The following is a 20,466-nucleotide window of genomic DNA, read 5'->3' as shown; positions in this document are numbered from 1 at the left end:
AAAACCGCGCAAAATTCGACTTCGCAGACTTCGCCGGGTTCCTTCGCCGGGCTTTTCACGGAACCCGTGTTCGTCTGTTTTGTTTAAAATTGCATTCCATGGAATTGCAAAAGAGGCTGAAGTTTATAACTCTACGATGGAATCAAATGTGAAGAGAAAAAGGTAAATAGCGTTGGTCAATCTAAATTATTTATAATCTTTTACTATTTCATAGATAAACACTCATGAATCGAAGCTTCTGCAGATTGTGCTTTTATTTTTCGTTTCTTTTTCTCCCTTTTTTCCTTGTGGTTTTGTGGGGCTTTCAGGGCTTTCAGTCGCTCTTGTTCGCGTTGAAAACGTTTCAGTGGTAGGGATGGTAAAGTTTTTCTTTGATATTTAGCGGACAAAATGGTCAGTGTATTTTTTGTATCTCTGGTCCATTCATCATGCATGTAGATATTAAATCAGAAAGGTAAAGTCTGCATTGGAGCGGGAGCTTATTCTGGTTTCCGCCCGGCCTGGCCAATCGATGAAAATCGATGATCGGAAATCAATCAATCAATCAATCGATATCAATCGATGATGGTTAGTTAATTGATATCGATTGGCATCGGCCAAATTATCGAAAGTGATATTTATACCTTATTGTTTCTTTTTTGTTATGCTTTGATGGCATTTTGGGTGAATTTGGTTGAACCATGCCACGGTTTGTATTTGGATGGCAAGGCCAAATAAGCCAGATGTGCTGCTGAAGCGCAACAAAATTTAGACAGTGACTTTATGTCGTAGGAAATTGTGGCAGTAGAGGGCTAGAAGTTGGGGCAAGTTGTGAATTTGGATACAGTAATACTGAGCTCTAGTTGGAGACCTAACAAAATCAGCATTGTATCATCCTCTTAGCCTCTATCGAGTAGCAATTTACTTTGAATGTGTCTGTTCTGTGACCAGAGAATGTTCATTTCCCTTCCTCTTTTACCAAGTTGAGTTGTTGAACATTTACTAAGGGTTATCTTTCTATGAATGCCAGGATTTTTGTGCACCAACTTGTACACATTCCAACAACAGCCACAGGTGGGTGTTGTGGAAAGGTCCAGCGGTAGTGTGCAAGTCTCACACAAGACTTAGTGAGGCATCCTTAATGCATCAGTACGTAAGGCTGGTAAAGTCTACAAGCAAGCCAAGTGGCCCACAAGTGCCTGGGCTCATCCTGGTTTCCATAGCATGATGTGGCTATGACTTATGCTACTCCCCCTAAATGGGATCCTTGTACATTGCAAGGTACAAATGTACCTCACAGCACTATTGCGACTTTATCCTCACCAACATTAGAATTTCATACTCTCCATCATTAAAGATGTCTTCGTCTCTTTGAATGGGTTCATGTCACTTGTTGAATACAGTTGTAGAAATTTCAGATTTTCAGGACACCCTCGAAAAAATTCTGTCTTGTTACCCTTCTCAGTGTGTAATCTAATGCATCGCTTTAGTGGGCTCATCAGGGAATGTTTAACGAGCCAAAGGAGCATCTGTGTCTACAGGCGGCTTCTGCCAGAGTAGAATAAGTAGTAAGATTTGATTTTTTTGTTTAGTACAGTCAAACTTCCAGTAATGAACAGCCAAGAAATTTCATCCTGACCACACACCAATCTCTATGATTTACTTTTATTGCAATCACCTTACACCAGCCACCTCTGTATGTAATGGCCAGTTAATTCTGCTCCAAGGTGGCCATTGTAAAGCAGAGTGTAACAAATGCAGACTTGTAGACTTTCACTTTGGGTAGCCTGAATAGCATTCGATAGTAAGACTGAATACTGGTAACACTTACATGTAGATCAGCCTGCAGCAGCCAACTTTTGCTGCTCTGTTTGTTGCACACGAACTGTAGAGAGGTTCAACTGTATTATTAAAACTGGAGCCTTTGCAAAGTGCATATCCAGTTTTGATTGGCTTGTAAATAACTGGATCTCAGCCATGCCAACAAATATGGACTTTTATATCGTCTCCTTATTTTGCAAAATTAAGTTAGCAAGATCCAGTGATATTTTGTGTTTGTTTTTAATAAAAGAAAATTATTCTAAGCCACTCACGCTTGTAGAGATATGAGATGATTGTAACCAGCTCCTTATTGGCTATCTATCATCACGTATTTATTCATTATCCAACCCCTACTTGTAGAATAATAGTTTTTTGTCATTAAAGTGTAATGAAAATGAAGGGCTGTTGCGTATTAAGACTACAGATTTACCGCTGTCTGTTTTCCGTTAAAATACCCTGACAATTCTCATAAGCGACCAAATTAATTATATTGACTGCATTATTAGCGTGAAAGAAGTCCATTCTAGTTATCCGTTATGCACACAGTCCTCAAAATAAATCTTTCAGAATTTGCATATTAAACACCCAGCGAGTGTTATTTACGCTACGGAATAAAATACCGGGTAAATATACCGCTGAAAACTGTAGTTGTCTTTGTGTCCTACCACCTGTTCTTACAGCGCGACAGAGGGTTATTTGTCGCTCTGTCAAAACCGGCCAATCAGGGGAAAGCCCGCATTCGAAATGAAGTAACTTTTTCCTTTCACAATCGTCCATCTTGATTCCTGAATGCTCGCTGAAGTGTTTTAGGGGATTAGGAACCTTTCCAGGGCTTTTTGGAACTGCTGAAAAAGGTCGTATTCTTTACGGTGAGTTTTTCGATTCTCGTAACATTCTGGGCGTCTTTAAATACCAGTAAAACTTTAATAGCCGGCGATTTTTTTAAAATACACTTTGCTGTGTTAGATTGCCCGGCTAGCGTTTCGCTATACTGTATTTCTTCAATCGATTCTTTCGATATTATTCAAATTTGAAGTTAAGGCTTTAAATGGTTAGATTCAGGGAAAGGAAAAGAGCGAGCGGTATCTAAATAACTAAATGTAAATAAACTTTATCGACCGTACGCGCTGTGAAGTTTCGTCGCCCGTTCATAATTATAATTACGAACCGCTGCCATGGTTTAGGTCTGTAAACCTGATTTAGTTGTTCTAAACTGCATTTGTATATGTCGTATATCACTATGGAATGGATGATTTTTCGATGGCCATTCGGTTTGTTTAGAATCGAAGTTTGGTTATCAACACCAGGAGTATCTGTCAACACATCAACAACGCGAAGAACATGAAATTGCTTGAAGCTCAGACAATCGCGTGCAGGACATAAAATGAATAATTTGCATCCCCAAGGAGTTGATATGGACGAATGCCCTTGTCAAGAGTTCATCCCGGTATTTATTGAATGCAGAGTACACGCGTCATTCTTATATCAACTTCCGCTTTTCCGCGAAAAGCTGAAATCATATTCCGCGTGTAGATGTGTGATAACACACGTACAGGGCCGGCTGAATTATTTATTTCCTCGTCTCTGAAGCATAGAGTTCCGCAATGTTCAGTACTTGAGCAGATGACTCGAATTGCTCACGGTATCACAAGAAAGATGAAGTTAGCTGTGCTGCAAATGAAAATTTTTCATGTAAAGAAGCCAAGCCTTGGCAAAAAAAGGCGAAGAAAAAGTGTCAAAAGTGAGAAATGCGTTACATGTCACACTGCGCGCGAGCTTCGCGGGAATGGACATTCGATGTGATGTTTTTTTTTTCTTTGTTGTTTTATTTGTAGAAAAAGAAAGTCGCCCAAATCCCATTCCGCACCGGTGTCTCCCAATGGATAACGCTTCAGGAACAGAAGGAGAAGTCAACGAGTCCACAAGCTCGATGAGTTGCTCAATCAATGAGTTCGAAACGTAAGCGATTGCTAGGAGAGACTTCTCTTATGCTAATTTAGCCAATTTAAAACGTGTCAATTTCACTGTGTTGGCACCGTATTGTTTACAAAGCTTCTGGTCGATTATTTCTATAATTTTCAGGTTTGCAGATGAAGTAAATGGCGAAATTCCCGAGGTAGATTGCAGAGGAAGAATTAAAAGGTTCGTTTAATTTGTAAACTGATTTGTGTATAAATCACGATCAAAGTTTCCACACGGCTTTTAATACAGTTCATTGACTTTTCTGCGTGCTACGGAAAATTTGTATGCAAATGTTATTGGAATTCAATTAAATATATCAAGCTTGTAAATGCAATCTTTGACTTGTGCAAAAAAAAAAAATTTTTCACACCTTTCGGGGAGAAGTGAAATTTTCTTGACAAGTTGTTTTCCTTTCACAGTTTTCCGCAAAGTTTCAGGGCATTTCAGTCAAAGTTTACGTTGTGACGCAATAGATTTTCCGTCACGTTCCAAGAAGTTTTGTGGGGGGTGTAATTAACTTTGTTTCGTTTTCTCCTGACCTCTCAGTGAAAAATCGCAGTCAGATGTGGATGACAACTCTATTTCACTATCACAAGTAAGTGTGAGTCAAGTAATTTTCAGTTTTAATTCACTTTGTAACCGAAATCGAAGCCCATGTTAACCGGAAGTAAATTGGTCCGTGACAGCCATTGTCTGGAGTGATCGCGCGATCCACGATATATCAGCTGAGGTGATGTCAGGTCAAATCATTCAGATCATTCGATCGTAAGCAAATAGCTTCGAGCGTGTAGTGCGAGACGCTGGCTTGTTGATCTTTCTTAATCCTCTTAAAAGAAGCGATCACAGAATGCAGGCAGAATTGCCTTTGTAGCTGTTAGATAACTTCTCTTCGTTCCTGCCAGTTTTCGACGCATCTAAACGCTCATAATTCTGTAGTTTACAATTGTTTGCGCCGTTGCCAAACACCTGTGTGTATTGATAATGGAGCGATGTAGCGAAAATCACGTGAAAAGACGGAAAATCGGGCTTTCCGGGAAATCGAAGACCTACAAAAAGTTGACACGAAAAATCCAATACGTTCCATGGATTTTTCAAGACATGATGAAGTTAAAATCACTCTCTTCTTGTGATAAGGTATGAAAGAACATGATTGCATGATTAATTAGCACATTTACAAAGTCCGTTTAATTAATGAGCGTGGTTTTGTGGTTTGTAGATATCAATGTTTACAAGTAACACGTTAACGCGTTAATGCAATTTGCTTTTAATTTGTCGTTGTGGAATGGGTGTCAACAAATGTGGGAACATAGCTTTTGAGTTTTTCTAAGGAAAGTTTGTTAATTATTGCTGCACGTTTGAACATTTGGCCAGCCTTAATTGGACTGTGTTATGAGATAGCTCACAAACTACAGCCCCCCTACAAGGCCGTGGAAGAGTTTGAAATGAGATTTAAACCATCCATAGACAAGTTAATTCCCAACTAAAGGGATTAACTTTATTTCCAAGGGAGTTGTTCCCTTTTGGTTTCACTCATAGTAATTTGGCTTCCTTGGGATAAAGTAATTGCTGATATTCTTCATGTGGAGTAAATATAATAGGACAGTCTCTTTAGATTATAAGAGATTTAAAACACTAAAGAAGGGTTTGACTGTCCAAACTTCCATGTAGGGCGACCTTTGTTTAAGTTAAGAGTTTTTTGATCTCCTCATTGATATAAATTTACTGAAAATGAAACTTTGTCAAGTCAGTTTCAGAGATCTCACTTTCAAGATAGCATCTGTGTCATTTAGTATTAAATGAATATTGAATACTGAAAGAATAGACAACTGTTTCAAGAAGAACGTCAAACTTTATACAGGTGTTTGTATAGCTTGGTGGCAAGAACTGCCACTCGTTATACAAATGTCTGTAAATGTTTCAACTGTGGAGTAGTATATATATGGGTTCTTGGCCACGTAAATAAAAAATTTACTATTATAATTTATTATTATTATCTCATTTGAAGCAGATTTTGAATGTTATCATTTCAAATTTGGCACTGTTGAAGCTAAATTTTCCACGTTCTTTCTTATAGAATGAATATCTCTTTATAAACCAGGAGAAATAATTTCAACATCGAGGATGTAAACAATGATGTCAACAAATTTAACCCTGTAAAGTCCACTGAACGTATAAATTATGCCAGTTGAAAGAGTTTAGTTTCATTCTTCCTATGGGAGTGCTTGTTTTTCATAAGCAAGTCAGTTTAACTGTCACAAAACACAAGAATTACCAGATTGCGTAGCATACCTATGCCTGTACTTTTGGAAATGTGTTGTTCAGTTAATTAAAGTAGTCTTAAAACACATTCAAGTTTTGGGTCACTCTGAAAATGTATATTCACCATTCAATATTGGCTTAACTAAAATGTTTTGTGTAAACTGTAACTTCCTTTTTTCCTGGGGCATTAAGGAAGCCATTGTCAACAAATTGATTGAAGTGTTATACACTTCATTGGGAAATAACACTGCACGTCAGGGCAGAAATTTTTCTAATTCTTTCCTCTAAGTATGTTGTTTTCATTGATGTATGGTCACGTATGGTTTAAAAATAGAAAACTTGATAATATGTGTACACCTGTAATGTTTATTTTGTTGAACTTAAGCGAGGTCCATTCGTAACTGCAGACCTAATAAATGTTAACCATGATGAGTTTTGTGTTATCAAGGCCTGAGTTATCTATCACTTAAATAACTTATTAAAGTTAATCTGTTGCTTGAATTTGCAGGGTGAATAGATTATAAGTGAATCATCTATAATAGGTTCTTTTTGTGTGTCAGATTAACTGAATACATATTAGCAAATGATTTATGGTAAATTTATAAAAGACACACAGAACCAATCCTAATTGTGAGGTAGTTCTCCTAACAGAAGTCACACCTGCACAACTTTCTGTCATACCAGTCAGTGCTCTGCCACTGAGCTACAGGAGGTTCATGTGAGCCAGTTTAGATTAAATTAATTGACGAGTGAGAATTTGTGGGAAAAAATGTTTATATCTTGTTAACTCAGAAAAAAACTAAAAATGAATAAACACAAAAAATGAATAGTTATATCTTGCAAACTCGAATCAAAACATCTTTATATCCATCAAAGAAGCAAATTAGAAAGATAATTAAAACCTGGCTAGGCATTACTGGCAATATTCAAAAGGTCTTAAATGGGATTAGTTAAGATTATTGTAGCATAAAGTTGAGTATTTAGAGATGGCAGAGTTAAGCCTTAAGAAATGATTTTATAGTTGTTATATTAAAGCCATTTCCCTGATATCAGACAACTTTCTATGGTTACATGATGTTCCACTACAAAATGTTTTACAGTGTACAACCAGTATGTCATGGTGCGATTAAATGTTTTGATTCTCAGCCTTACTATAATTGTATAATAAAAATGGCCTAGCTCAACAAGAGTATCTCAGTCTATAGCTCATCTAGTAGACCAACCAACCAGTATCTGGAGGTCATGAGTTTAAATCCTGTCCGGGACTTAATATAGTTTTTCTTTGTCCCATGCATGCTTGTAACAAATGAACATTATTTTCATCTTTATCAATAATTAAAAATTTTGTTTCTTTTTCTCTCTGTCACAGTCGCAACTAATCAAGCCAGATCGGACACCAAACTTCTTAAGGGTGAGTCAGTACTTTATACAGCAAGTTGGTAGGCAAGCTTTATTTAGCCAGGGTGTCCCATTGTGAAGTGACATAAATTTCCATACCTCCCCCAATGCAAGGAAGGGATTTTTCCTAAGACCCTCCCACCCACCCCTCTGGAAATTCCAATTAGCTTTCAAACATTTTCTTATTAAAGTTTTTGTCCTTTGAGACCCCTACCATCCCCGGGAATTTTCAAACCCTTCTTTGGAGAGTGTATGGACATTTTCCGGAACCACGCAGTCAAGTGACAAGTGCTGTAAAAAAATGATAATTACGAGCCATTGTGGTAAGTGACTATTGAGCGATGATGTGGTTGGTATGAAACAAGAAATATCCAAAGCTAAAATTTTAATTTAAATGAAAGTAAGGCGCTGCCAGCGTCTTTCCGACTAGACCCTTTTCTTTTCAGGGAGAAAAGTTTTGACTTTGAAATTAATGTCAAGTAAACTGTTGAAAACCTGGATTAATATTTGGCACTTAACAGTGACTTTGGACTAATCTTATATAATTATTATTTACTGAGAATATGTGTTAATACCAATGTGCAAAAATTGTATTGATTGTGCTAATTAAAACCAATGTTAGAAGTTAAACACTTTTTTCACCACAAAGTCAATTAGTCGATATATACTTACAGAGTTCCTGCATTTTTCCAATTTTTCCAAGCTAGCCTAAAAAGGTCTGTAATTGGACTGTATTTACTGGGAAATTAGGCTATTTTGTTTCTTAAACAGGCTCCTATTTTCGTTTTTCCCTTTTATATTTGGATGTTCAAGTAATCATAACTTGTATTCTGTTTATTGCTAAAATAATAAACAGAGCCAGCCCTAATATTTGAGCCTCACTTAGTTAAAGTTGAAGCAGAAGTATGTTCAGAGTTTTGGTTGTAATTTACAGGCAAGCAAAAGCTAAGACACTTGGTTTTCTAGCTGTCCGAGATAATTATGAAAAGTAATGAATCATTGATGCAATATTATTATTGGCAGGTGTTTTTAACATGATAACAAATTACTTCCACAAAATGAAGAAAATTTGCATTTTAATTTTACTTGTCCTTCACATGTATAGAAAGAACTATTCTGCTAAAAAGTTCTTATTGGTGCTGGTTCAATGGATTTGAATCTAATGTGTACTGTCAAAATCCTAGTTAATAAATTCAGAAGGTATTTCATGAATTTATTTACACTGTTGTTAGTGATGGGAGCTTTACAATGTCATTTGTGGATTGATTCTTTGCAAACAGTGATACATGGATATTTGTTTGACGTCGACTCTTAACACAACAGTTGTTTTTCGTTTTTTGTTGAAACCTACCAGGGTTTCCATTGGGTTCTTTCTTGCTCAAAACAATTTACTTCATGAATGTGTCTACCTATCATTTATCTTCACCTGCAATTGTTTTTAGCCAATCAGAGGCATTCCATTCCCTCTGTGGTCTGTTTCTACTGACAGAGGTTATTTTAGGATTTGAATAAATCATCGTCTGCTTGTGAAATAATTTGGACTAAGCTTGTCTATCATTTTGAGTGGGTCTACATCATGTATCTTACATGTCAATTAACTGCGAGGAAATACAGAAGAGTTTTGGCCCAAGTAGTATGAATCCAAACAAGAGAAAATTAAGAAGACGGAATTCAGTGTTTGGTAGATCTAAAGATGATAGCTTTCAGATTGCCAACAAAGGGAGAAGGAAAGGAGCAAATTCACAGAACAGATGGGTAAATTAAATACAGTATTTCCTGTTTACGCAAAACCATTATGTTTCCGCGCAGATGGAAGATGTTTTATTCTACCTGAAATTTGCACAAAGATCTGGCTGGCTTGTTCTTCTGTCAAGGCTTAGAATTAGAATCTGTTTGTAGCACTGAGTCTTTTTTCAGTATTTCTAGAACACTTGCAAGCACAGTTTGTGAAACCTCAAAAAATACGTTCATATTTTTATTTCGTCACTCTATATATCCATATATATCAAAATGTTCACATGTACCAGCTGTAACTAAAGATAGCAAATTTTAGTTGTTATCCTGTGAAAATTAGATATAACAGACTGGCTGACTTACTCTCGGCAAAAATGAGAATGTCACAGCGCATTCAAGTGCTGCTCCATGGTTTTGGAAATTTAACATACTTGTCTGACAGCTAGTTTTAATATAAAAAATGTAAATTACTTGTAAGCATCTGGATTTGTGACTTATGCTCCTTATAAATTTGCGGTGCGCTGCGGTGTGATTTGTAAAATTGCTAGAAACTCATTTTGAGAATGGTTTGGGTATCAATTCTGCTAGATTGCAGCCTGGTGAATAATTTATTAAAGAGGAGAAACTTTAATCATGTAAGCTGTGCTATCCACATTTCAGAACATTAAAAAACATTTCTTTGATTCAAATCTGTTCTTCTGGTGCATTTTATGTGATCTCTGCAAGACAAGTATAAATTTAATTTGCCCGCATGTGAGGCTTCTACAAAAAAGTTCTTTTAGCGATGAGACATTTACCATGAAGTATTTATGCACACATTGTTATGAATAAGTGCATTTTAGGTTGTGGATTCTTGTATAATTTACACAAAAAGGTTGAACAAAGCTTCAGTTTATACACTTGGAATTAATTTCAAAATTTTAAAAAAATTCTTCTAGACTCAATTCACGCTGCCATGTGAAAAATTGTTGCAATCATAGCCTGAATGCAGTATTAAAGGCTTAAATTGTCGTATTCAGATTCCTCAAAACCTACCTGCTATACTTAAATGTAAACACAAAGTTTCTTCTGTCAATAACTCTTAAATTCTTGGCATTCAAGTTTACTTATTTCAAACTAGTGATGCAGTTTACTTATAGTCTATATTTTTAGCTTGATGTTTTGAATTTCTCTTAATATTGCATTGCTGTTTTTACTTTTATTTTAATTTATCAATTTATTATAATTATTTTTTGGTTTATATGAAGGATAGAAAGACAGCTGACCGCATCATAAAATTACCAGTTCTCATAACTTAGCTCAGAACTGTCATGTATTGGGAGCACAAGTTCTAATCTTGTGGTATTATTTAGAAAACAATTGCATGTGAACGTGGAATAATTAAGAATTTGTCCTTAACATCTGTTCTGAAATTTCAGGAAGATATAAAGTTGTCCATACAATTTTTTTAGCCATATACGAAATTGTGCTATTCTTATAAAAATATAACACATTTACATAAATATCACTCAAACATTTAATAGTTGGAGGTGAAACTTTATTTTTGGGTTAAGCCTTTTAATATTTTAGATCTTAATGGAGGAAGTTTTACCCGTCCAAAAAAATATTATGTCATTTTTTAATACATCACTCAGATGTCTTAAGTTTAATATTGAATTGTCAAGTCAGTTTCCAATGCAGTTTCAATAATTACTCTAGAACATTATTGCTTTTGAAATCATTAAGAATTTTGTGGTAAACATTTCAAATTTTCTGACATGAGAAAGAAGTCTGACCTCAGTTGGGTAACAGCTGCTTTTAATGGCAGCTTTAGTGCTTTAATAAAAAATACTCAATGAATATACATAAACGAATAGCGGCTGCGAAAGGCGCCTGATATGCTGATGTCCAATTTCATCCTGTAACTCTAATTGTGAAGCGCTCTCTAAATGTGCTATACAAGAACCATAAGGTCGATCATAACTCCTAAGTTAGTAACAACTATATAATGCTATATATTATTCTGCATGTATTTTTAAGGTTACTGCAATATAAAAAATTGTTACCTTGTTGTGGGAGGCGCCGTGGCCTAATGGTTAGTGCACCGGACTCCGGATCGAGCGGTCTGGGTTCGAGTCCTGGCCGTGTTGTGTTCTTGGGCAAGACACTTTACTCTCATAGTGCCTCTCTCCACCCAGGTGTATAAATGGGTACCGGCGACATAATGCTGGGAGGGGGGACCCTGCGATGGACTAGCATCCCATTCAGGGGGAATAGAAATCAAATATTCCTAGCCGCTTAATGCTGTCAAAACCTGGATAAGCTCCGGCAATATGGGCCACTTGGTTCCAGGCTTCCCCTCATCTCTGCCACTTTTTCCACCATTAAATTTTTAATAATAATGATAATGATAATGGTAATCAATTTATATAGCGCATTTTTCATATCCCCCCCCCCCCCCTTTCACTGTTTTCCCGTGGAGGGTCACATATATATATGTTCAAATGCGCTGTACACATACTGTAATTCACTACACAAGGCCAGACCACAACACCGGGAGCTTCATGCCCTACTCTTTGCGAATAGTGTGTGGGTTCTTTAATGTCCCCTGTGATATAAAGACTGAAGATACAGGAGACCGGATCTACGGTTTATCGTCCTTTTCCGAGAAGACTAGAATGTCTTTACCATTTGCAGATGTAATTACAAAGGCAGCACATTCTCCTCAGTTATTTTAAGACCCTGAGTGTTGGTCCGGTCTGGGGTTCGAACCCACGACCTCCCGCACAGCAGTCCGGGGCTCTACCAACTGAGCTAACCAATACTGAGCAGTCAAGCACACTGACCTATACAGTGCAGTACTTTTTGTAATCTGTTAAATAAATGACAATGTTTTTGGTCACTTGCAGTCTCTATTGTCGACACGGACTCCTTATGAAGAATTCCATCGTCTCTTCAAAAGTGTTCCAATGGACCAATTCCCAATAAATGGTCAGTATAAATTTCTAACTCAAATTATAATTGTTGCTGGTCAGCATAATTTTTCAAAGATTCATCATTTTAAAGGTGTCAATTCATATTTTTTTTAGATTTCTCCTGTGCATTAAGCCGTGAAATTCTGCTTCAAGGAAGAATCTATATCGCACAAGGGTGGTTTTGTTTCTATTCAAATATATTTGGATGGGAAACACAGGTAAGATGTATACAAGATTTTGTTGTTATCTAACTTATATTATGTGTTGAAGATCTGATTTCAGCATTGGCAAATAACTTGATTGTTTGCCACAAAATCACGATGTTGGAATTCAAAATTATGGCAGACACAGTTATATGGTTGGCCTGCGTTGCAGACATTAAACTAAACCCCGGTACAGTCAACTCTCGTTATAGCGGACACACTCGGGGCATCGTTTAGTGTCCATTATAGCGGGAGTCATTTCCAGTCAAACCTCTATCGCCGGGGATTTGGATTTTGTCGGTAATAGCGAGTGTCCGCAATAGCGGGGTGTCCGCAAGGCGAGAGTTGACTGTTTAGTCCGTCTGTGAACCAGCAACCAAAATCTTGACCCCTCCCCTGTGTTTGCTAGTTTTGCCCTCATGTACATGTATCTTTACTTTAACCGTGTTGTTTTATTGTATCATGTTTTAGGTGACAATAGACTGCACCAAGATCCAGTCCATAACAAGAGAGAAAACAGCGTATGTTGTGCCAAATGCAATACTTATCTGCACTGATGAAGAAAAGGTCAGTAAATACTCTGCAATACAAACAATACTGTTCGAACTGAAAATCTGTAAATGTTTTGGTATAGACTAAGAGAATTCTGAAAGATAGCATGGAGGTCAACTTAATGAAATATTTCGCCTGCTTTTGCAGCACTTCTTCTCGTCATTCTTGTCCAGAGAAACTGTGTACAAGCTGCTTCTTCAAGTATGGGATGAAATTAAGGCCAAAAACCAGGTCAGTATTATAATGTATATTTATGGCCACCAGAAAAATGTTTTTTATTGCTGTTATTTATTGTTGTTCTTTTTAATATGATTACCAGTTATCATAATTATTATAAATAAAAAAATAAATAAAAAAATATTAATTCTAAAGTGAATTATTTCATTAAAAAAATTTATAATAATTCTATTAACTCAAACTAAAAAATAGTAGAAAACAGAATTGTTATATTAATTATTTAAGAAATGCTTCCTTCTCATTACGATCATGTAGCAGACAGCAACTAAAATTTAAAAGACTTGTGACTGAAATGCTCTTAAGTTCTCAAATACCATTTAAAAGTCACAACTATTAATGATAACTTTTAAAAGTTGAAATTAAAGTATAAAATTTAAAAAAAAGTTTAAAAGTTTTTAGCCAGTATTAAAGCATTAAACTCAGATCAGGAAGATATATTAAAACTACTCTGACTGATAATTAAAACAGGGCTGTAAGTTTCTTTTAATGTTAGTCAGATTAATGTTTTAAAAAAAAGTTAAATTTGATTTGTTCATTCAGAAGACAGAGAGATCGGCGGAGGATAATCAGGTGATTTGTTATTTTATAAAATGAAAATAAAATAAATTAAATTATATGGTTCATAACTGTACATTTTGACTTCATAACATGCTGTACAAGTTTCCATATTAGACATTTAAAGAATATTTTATCAATTGAAATATTATATTTTTGTTCATTCATTTGCCTATTTCTAATATTAAGCTTTTAATTATCTTTTCCAATAAAATACACCGCCAGATACCTTTACCAGTACCAGTAAATTTAAAGCTTCATTTTAAAGAATGTTCTATTAGAATTAAAAAATAGAGTTTTTTTTAATAACAAATGCTTGCATGCAACTGGCATGGTTGAACTGAGGTGTATCTGGTTTTGTTTTGAAAAACACAAGAGGTGAAGGGTCACAGGAAGAAATGTTGCTGCCACCATTTTACCAAAGTTTTGGGAAACCTTTGGCCAAATGTTGACATGTCTGACTGGTCGTGTAAGACCTTTTTAATCCAAATTTTACCAAAATTTGATTTACCGGTAAGATCAAATTTCATTGCGAATGTTCAAGTCTTCATAAACGTGTTACCTGCATATATATATAAGCCGCTTTCTGTCGACATCCATCATTTGACGTGCTAAACAAACAACACAGATTGAAATCCGCCAATCACAGCCCACTAGCATGACCTTCTGACCTTGTGGGCTCATTTGCATGAGACCAACAACGGTATACATCGATTTTTGTTTGGCTCATTTCAAACAGCTTGTTGAAGAAGCTGTTAAAAAATGATACCAAAGATGGATGTAGAAAGATAGCTACGCACACAACACTCAGAAAGCGGGTATAACAGCTAGTTCATTATTGCGAATGTACATACTCCACTGGTTTTTCAAGACTACAATACATAACTTTGGCTAGGAGCTCAAGTTAGAGTAACTTTCATTTGGTAACACATAACATGTCCCGCTTCCTTTTGTGTTAATTTTCATGTTTGCCCCTGTCCCCTAGAAACCTGAAAGTGGTTCTCCCTCTGAAGCCCAGGAAATGTTGGAAGACGAAGGTGATGTACAGAATACAGAAGAACACAATGGTTAGTTGATAGATTTTTTTGCAACCTTTCAATCATAAATAGACCTCGCTAGCTACAATGTAACTTGCCCATTTCAGATCATGTGATGTTTCCTTAGAGAATTGTTCCTAAAGTTGTATATTGGGAAATTATTCAATTCATATTCATGTGAATTTGTTTGAATTTAAGAGAGGTAAGATTTTTTCTCAAGGGTAACATCATGTGGTCTGAAATGGGACAACAGACAAACAAAGCTAAAGAGGGCTATTATTAGCTATTGTGAAAGAAAAAAAAATTGCTCATGAATTTTAGATGTTGTTTTTATTACTTAAATGCTAACTGAGGCCAGGTATTTAATTCTGTAAGCCTCTTAAATGTCATGTCTGGGAGCTTAATTATTGAACACTACAGGCTGATATAGTATTGCAAGGCTGTAAATAACAGTCGGCCATCGGACATTGGTCAACCAAAATTTGCTCATGTCCCACGAAATCCGAATTGTGGTCGGACGATGTCCGGACAATTTTAATTTTATCATAAATCATAAGTGATAACTTGTAAGTGGTAAAATTCATAGACAACCTTTTGTTTTTGGTGGTGTCCAATCACAATTTTGTTTTGTCCGACCAAGATGGTGTCGTAGTAGGACAATGTCCTTTCAAGTGAAAAAATTATTTGCAGCCCTGTATATATTGTTTCAAAAAATAAGTTTCAGACTGTGAAGTTGATTTTTTAATTTTTCTTTTCAGAGCTGAATGCAGGTCATTCATGCTGTACTGCTGAACCTGGAGAGGACCCAGCTGTAGTATGTAGCAAGTGCCAACAAGCAAGACAAACATCAACAGAGAAGCTATCACATGATAAAGACCCAACAGAACAAGGACAGACTGTGACGAATACAAGAAGTACCCATGTGTTACCTTTCAATGAGATAGACCAACCCTCTGAGGAGCCTGCAAGGATTACCAGCTGTGGTAAGGATTCACAATAAAAAAGCCACCTTAAAGCTTAAAATATATACTTAATTATTTGTCTACGTCAATAACTCTGTGCTGCACCCTTAGTACTTCAAGGGTGGTTTCTATAGCATGAAGTGCATATGAGTATTGGTTCTTCTACTGAGTGGGACGCAGGTCAGTCACACCTTTATGCCCCAGAATTTGATCACATTTCTATAAGGTTTGCTACCATTACCTATTTATACTCTTGGGCGATCCAACATGACTGTACTGTACCTAGTTATTCTTTATATTTCAATGTCAATCAGACTAAAGTGCATTCTCGTCCCCATAGCCCTTTTGTTTCTCTTAGCAGGCTGGGCCTTGGCACGAGGAAACGAAGGGCTCTGGGGACACAGAATTTCCAGTCCTAGATTCTAGGACTTCCGGTCTTCATGTATGCAGTCATGACGTTTCAAAAGAATGTATGAGAGAGTCGTTTGGTTTTCGACTTCCGTTTGGGAATTCTTTGTTCCAAACAGCCAATCAAAAAAATTCGAATTAATTCAAAAATCCTATGTCCCCAGAGCCCTCCGTTTTCTCGTGCCAAGCCGGCTAAGAGAAACGAAAGGGCTATGGGGACGAGAATGACTAAAGTGACTTGCCACAGTAGAATCCTGATTTCTCAAACCCTTGGTTTCTCAAAACTCCCGATTTCTTGAACCAATTTTTGTTTCCCTTTAGTAGAACCTCTCTGTAATTTTACCCCTGATTTCTCAAGCCTCCCAATGCCTCGAAGCAATTTTCGTCTCCCCTGGAGGTTCAAGAAATCTGGATTGTTCTGTATTTTTTGTTTATTTATTTGTTTGTTTGTTTGTTTGTTTGTTTATTTATGTCTGTCTATTTTTTCAGCTGGTGTTGCAATGCTTTTGGCTTCATTAGCAGAAACAGTATATTCATATTTTCAAGTTAGCCTGCGATTAGTTCAAAGGTGGGTAAATGCCAAAAAATTAAAAATTTTCACTGGCGACCAAAACTTGAGTAGTTGGTGGCCAAATGGCCACTAAGGAAAACAAATAAACTTGGAGGGTTGAATACATGTATAACTTTCAAACTTGTACAGTAAAACACGACTTACCTTGGCTTGCGAATTTCAGTCTCTCATCGTCTTCCAACATTTTGCACAGGTTGGCTAGGAAATAAACCATGACTGTGTGGTTTATTGCTTAATAATCAAACTGTAAAGTGAAGCTAACATTGATTATAACCTTTTTTTTCTTTTCTAGACTTACAAGGGAACAGCTATTTTATATTGTTACTTCTTTTTTGTAAGTATTAACAAAAATGAATTGACAATATCTGTAAGTTCAGTACGTACAGCTCAGATAAAATTGAAATAAAATTTGTCTTGCAAATTTTATTGCTGCAGTATTAATGATAAAACTTCTTTTTTGTGGTTTCAGAATAATCTGTTTAATGATGTGCAGTTTATTCCTGTTACATCGTCTTTCCATATTGGAACCAAAAATCATGGCACAGACATCATATCCTCCCGAAAAGATTCTTCTGTAAGTTTTTCACTGCTTTGTTATTTTATAAATAGATTTTTAATTGTCAGCGCTTGTACTTTAATTTGTGACAAAGTCTTGGGAGGATTGGTTGGTCATGATCAAAATGAGGGAGACTGATAACTGTTGTCCAGTCTTTCACTGTTCTGTGTTTGAGTGAGGGAAGAGAGGGTATTAGGGTCACCTTTAAGAATACACGGATCCAGAGTTTCAGACTTCCAGTCCTAATTCAAAGAGAAAGTGAGCACTCATTAAGTCAGACCATTGTTTAACATCGCAAAACACAATAGCCTGACTTAATGAGTGCTCACTTTTCTTTTGAATTTAGACCGGAACTCTGAAACTCTGGATCCGTGTATGGAGTGTGTGATTTTGGTACTTTTGAGGTGAATTCCAAACATTCTACTGCAGCTTGAGATTGGAGGAGTCAGACAGCTCACTGACACTGGTAATAACAGCTCTGGATCCATTTACTGTTATCACATGAAGCAATCAACGAATATTGCTTCTGTCCCTCAATCCCAGGGGGGGGGGTACTCCGGCTTGTAAATGACGGGGATGATCGAATGGAGGCAAAACTCAGGACCCAAAAAAATCCCTAAGTCTTCCGACATTACCCAAAAAAATCCCTGGACCAAAAATAACCCCCCAAAAAATCCCTTGTCAAATTACCCTTAAATTGCCAGGAGGGGCAATAATATAACACAAAGAAAACCATAAAAAATTAAACGCTTGTGTTTGTTTATTCATCATACCATAAATATGCCAAGGCTGCACCAAGGCAGTTTAGTTCGTTTTTAATACCCCCAAAAATCCCTTTTTAAATCAAGTCACCCAAAAAAATACTTGCCAAATTTTCTAACCCCCAAAAAAAACCCGGAATCGAAAATTTCAAACCCCCAAAAAATTCCTTCGATCATCCCCGTCATTTACAAGCCGGAGTACCCCCCCTGGGCCCTCAATGGGATGCTTGACTTCTACTGCAGCAGAAAATGTGTACAGAACACTCTTGACCTAGAGTCCAAAGCTCTAAGAGCAATTAGCCCACCGTGTCACCCATATTGAAGGTTGCACATATGGTTATTATTGAATAAACAAATAGATAGGTTATCTTGTGTTGACAATTTTTTGTTGTTTTTAATTCTAGTCGGCAATCTATGTATCAACTTTGGAAACTCCGTCAGGACGTTTTTGATGCAGAAGTAGTTAGGTAAGAATTTTTACCTTTTTAATCCCAAGATTGAACAGGTTTTTCTGAGAAATATTTGGCTCTGTGCATCAACAGTCCTCCCTTCTTTTGGTGTAATAAAAAAAGACTAATAATATTAAAAGTAATGTAAGGAAGAGAGAGCTCTGGAGAGAGAAGGAACAAAAACTGAAAAGAGGGGAGAGAGGTCTTTCTAATCTCCATTCTTCTCTCGTGTTTTCCCCAAACTGGCTCCAGTCCCCTCCAAATAAGTTGCCTTATGGCATCAATCAATAAGTACAGTCATGTTGTTATACATGTTATTATCATTTATTCATTATTTTATTCCAATATTGTTTCATAGGTTTAAAACAATAGTAGCTGCCAATTTAAATGCCATAACACAGGTATGTTATTTTCTGACGCATTATTTTAACTAAAACTGAAAAGCATAACTGACAACACCATCGCTTATAGAATAAGTCATTTTTGATACAATTTTAAGGGAGACTATCTTTTGTTTTGCAGGTGCGACAGACACTTAAGATGTTGGAAGACGACCTAGAAGCTCATATGAGTAGAAATTGTACTTTACTTGAAAACAATGTGTGTGTACAAGTTTGAGACCAAGGACAAACTCTTAAAAAGTTGATCTAAAGGCCAATCATTTAGGGGGAGAAGTACTTTTTTTTGGTAATTCCTTGTAAAATCACTTATCAACAAGTTTCAGATTGTTGTAATCCAAACAAACAAAAGTGAGGATTTGTCAATCTGTTGTTTGAATGCCGTCATGTCGTGCTTTTTGTTTAATACAAAATGTTAGGCCCAAGGCCTAAAACATTTCATCTAAATTTTCCTTCACTCTGTCATTTGCCCCATCTTTACTAACCCACTCCTCTCCTCTTTCTATCCTTTGAGCAACTCTTGGTCTGCCACTGCATATAGCACTGCAAGAATTTGCAGGTTATTAATTCTTAGAAACAACACCAAAAAAAATACTACTCCCCAGCTATTCAAGTTATAATACATGTCAGCTTGAAACTGAGTCTGTCAAAGAAAGTTAATGTACATTCAAGTATTTTGATCATTCACCACCAACTCTTCCTAAGAGCAGTGTATTTATTTCAGATCCATAAGTTTTTTACACTAAATATTTATTCAACAGAAAAACTATTTTGTATTTAAATTGGTTAAAGCTAAAATTCTTACTTGAAGTGTGTGTATATATTTATTTGTTACTGAGAATATTTGATGTTTGAGGCAAAGCTTTCAGATCAAACTAGTGCAAAGTGTAAATATATTGCTTGGGTCTATTTATAAATGAATGAAATTTAATGTGAAAAAGGGCTGACGAGTTGTTCAAACAAAAATTCATTGAGAATCGGCAGTGCAGGCATTGTTGTTTCTAACTGAAAGCAGCCAAGCTGCATTTGTTGTCAAAATTAAAATTTTTCACAAAAGACCATGCAGTTTTGAAATTGTAATATCTTAGAAGGGTTATTCTAATATTTATTATTGAATAATTATGTGGTTTTAGGGTAATTTTATTGTGGTGCATTTTTTATATCAAGTTTCAACCAATTAAATTTGTACCGTGTGAAAATTTTTATGTACTAGAAAATAATGGAATGGAAATTAAGTGAACTTTTATCTGAATGTTCGCATGTAGAAATAATGTTTTAGCATTGACAGTCAATTTAGCAAAAAGAGGATCAAGAACATGTAAATCGATAAAATAGATAAAATTTGGTGTATTAAGAATAGTGTTGGAAATTAAATAAAGAAATTGAATTACCAGTAATGGGATGGAAGTGTATAGTGCAGTTATGATTATTGACTGACTGAGATAAAATGATTTGTTTGAATAAGAAAATGGTCTTTCCCAGTTTATTTCCAATTATAAAATGTTCTTGGAATTGCACACCATATGATTGGTCAGAACTTTCAACTCCATTATAGCTGAATGAAGCACGTGCACACGGCTTACATGTATCATGTACATGCTTCATTCACATTGCAACTGCAAGGACTTACGTGAGGGAAAAATACCAAACAATGAAGGTTCTTTTTATAG

At 36.0% G+C, this 20,466-nt stretch overlaps 2 protein-coding genes across 7 annotated transcripts in view; one reads left to right on the top strand and one right to left on the bottom strand.

The window, feature by feature from the left end:
• LOC144648597 (uncharacterized) overlaps positions 1-20,466 on the bottom strand; it is a 701,885-nt gene that overhangs the window by 158,497 nt on the left and 522,922 nt on the right.
• Positions 40-20,203, top strand: LOC144652584 (uncharacterized). 6 transcript variants are annotated; one of them, XM_078512662.1, is made up of 18 exons: positions 40-162; positions 3,636-3,759; positions 3,883-3,942; positions 4,309-4,357; positions 7,391-7,432; positions 12,042-12,123; positions 12,222-12,325; positions 12,782-12,877; positions 13,010-13,093; positions 13,640-13,669; positions 14,640-14,721; positions 15,450-15,674; positions 16,551-16,629; positions 16,925-16,966; positions 17,102-17,206; positions 18,354-18,416; positions 18,757-18,799; positions 18,921-20,203. In XM_078512662.1, exons 2-18 carry the CDS (start codon positions 3,680-3,682, stop codon positions 19,014-19,016), a joined length of 1,362 nt encoding a protein of 453 aa, XP_078368788.1. In that variant the 5' UTR covers positions 40-162; positions 3,636-3,679; the 3' UTR covers positions 19,017-20,203. The 6 variants fall into 6 exon arrangements, with proteins under 6 accessions (XP_078368788.1, XP_078368813.1, XP_078368773.1 ...); XM_078512687.1 differs by lacking the exon at positions 40-162 and adding an exon at positions 2,556-2,669; XM_078512647.1 differs by lacking the exon at positions 40-162 and adding an exon at positions 3,323-3,541.

Source organism: Oculina patagonica, chromosome 1, assembly GCF_052425735.1.
Source record: "Oculina patagonica isolate OP01 chromosome 1, crgOcupat, whole genome shotgun sequence".
NCBI classification, from domain to species: domain Eukaryota; kingdom Metazoa; phylum Cnidaria; class Anthozoa; order Scleractinia; family Oculinidae; genus Oculina; species Oculina patagonica.
The sequence above is the reverse complement of the archived record's forward strand: the minus strand, read 5'-3'. Positions and strand labels throughout refer to the sequence as shown.

Coding starts and splice junctions, on each gene's coding strand:
- LOC144652584 (XM_078512647.1), top strand. CDS start 3,334: ATGTGTGATAACACACGTACAGGGCCGGCTGAATTATTTATTTCCTCG. Junction 12,326..12,781: donor TATTTGGATGGGAAACACAG/GTAAGATGTATA, acceptor ATCATGTTTTAG/GTGACAATAGACTGCACCAA. Junction 16,630..16,924: donor AGCCTGCGATTAGTTCAAAG/GTGGGTAAATGC, acceptor TTTCTTTTCTAG/ACTTACAAGGGAACAGCTAT.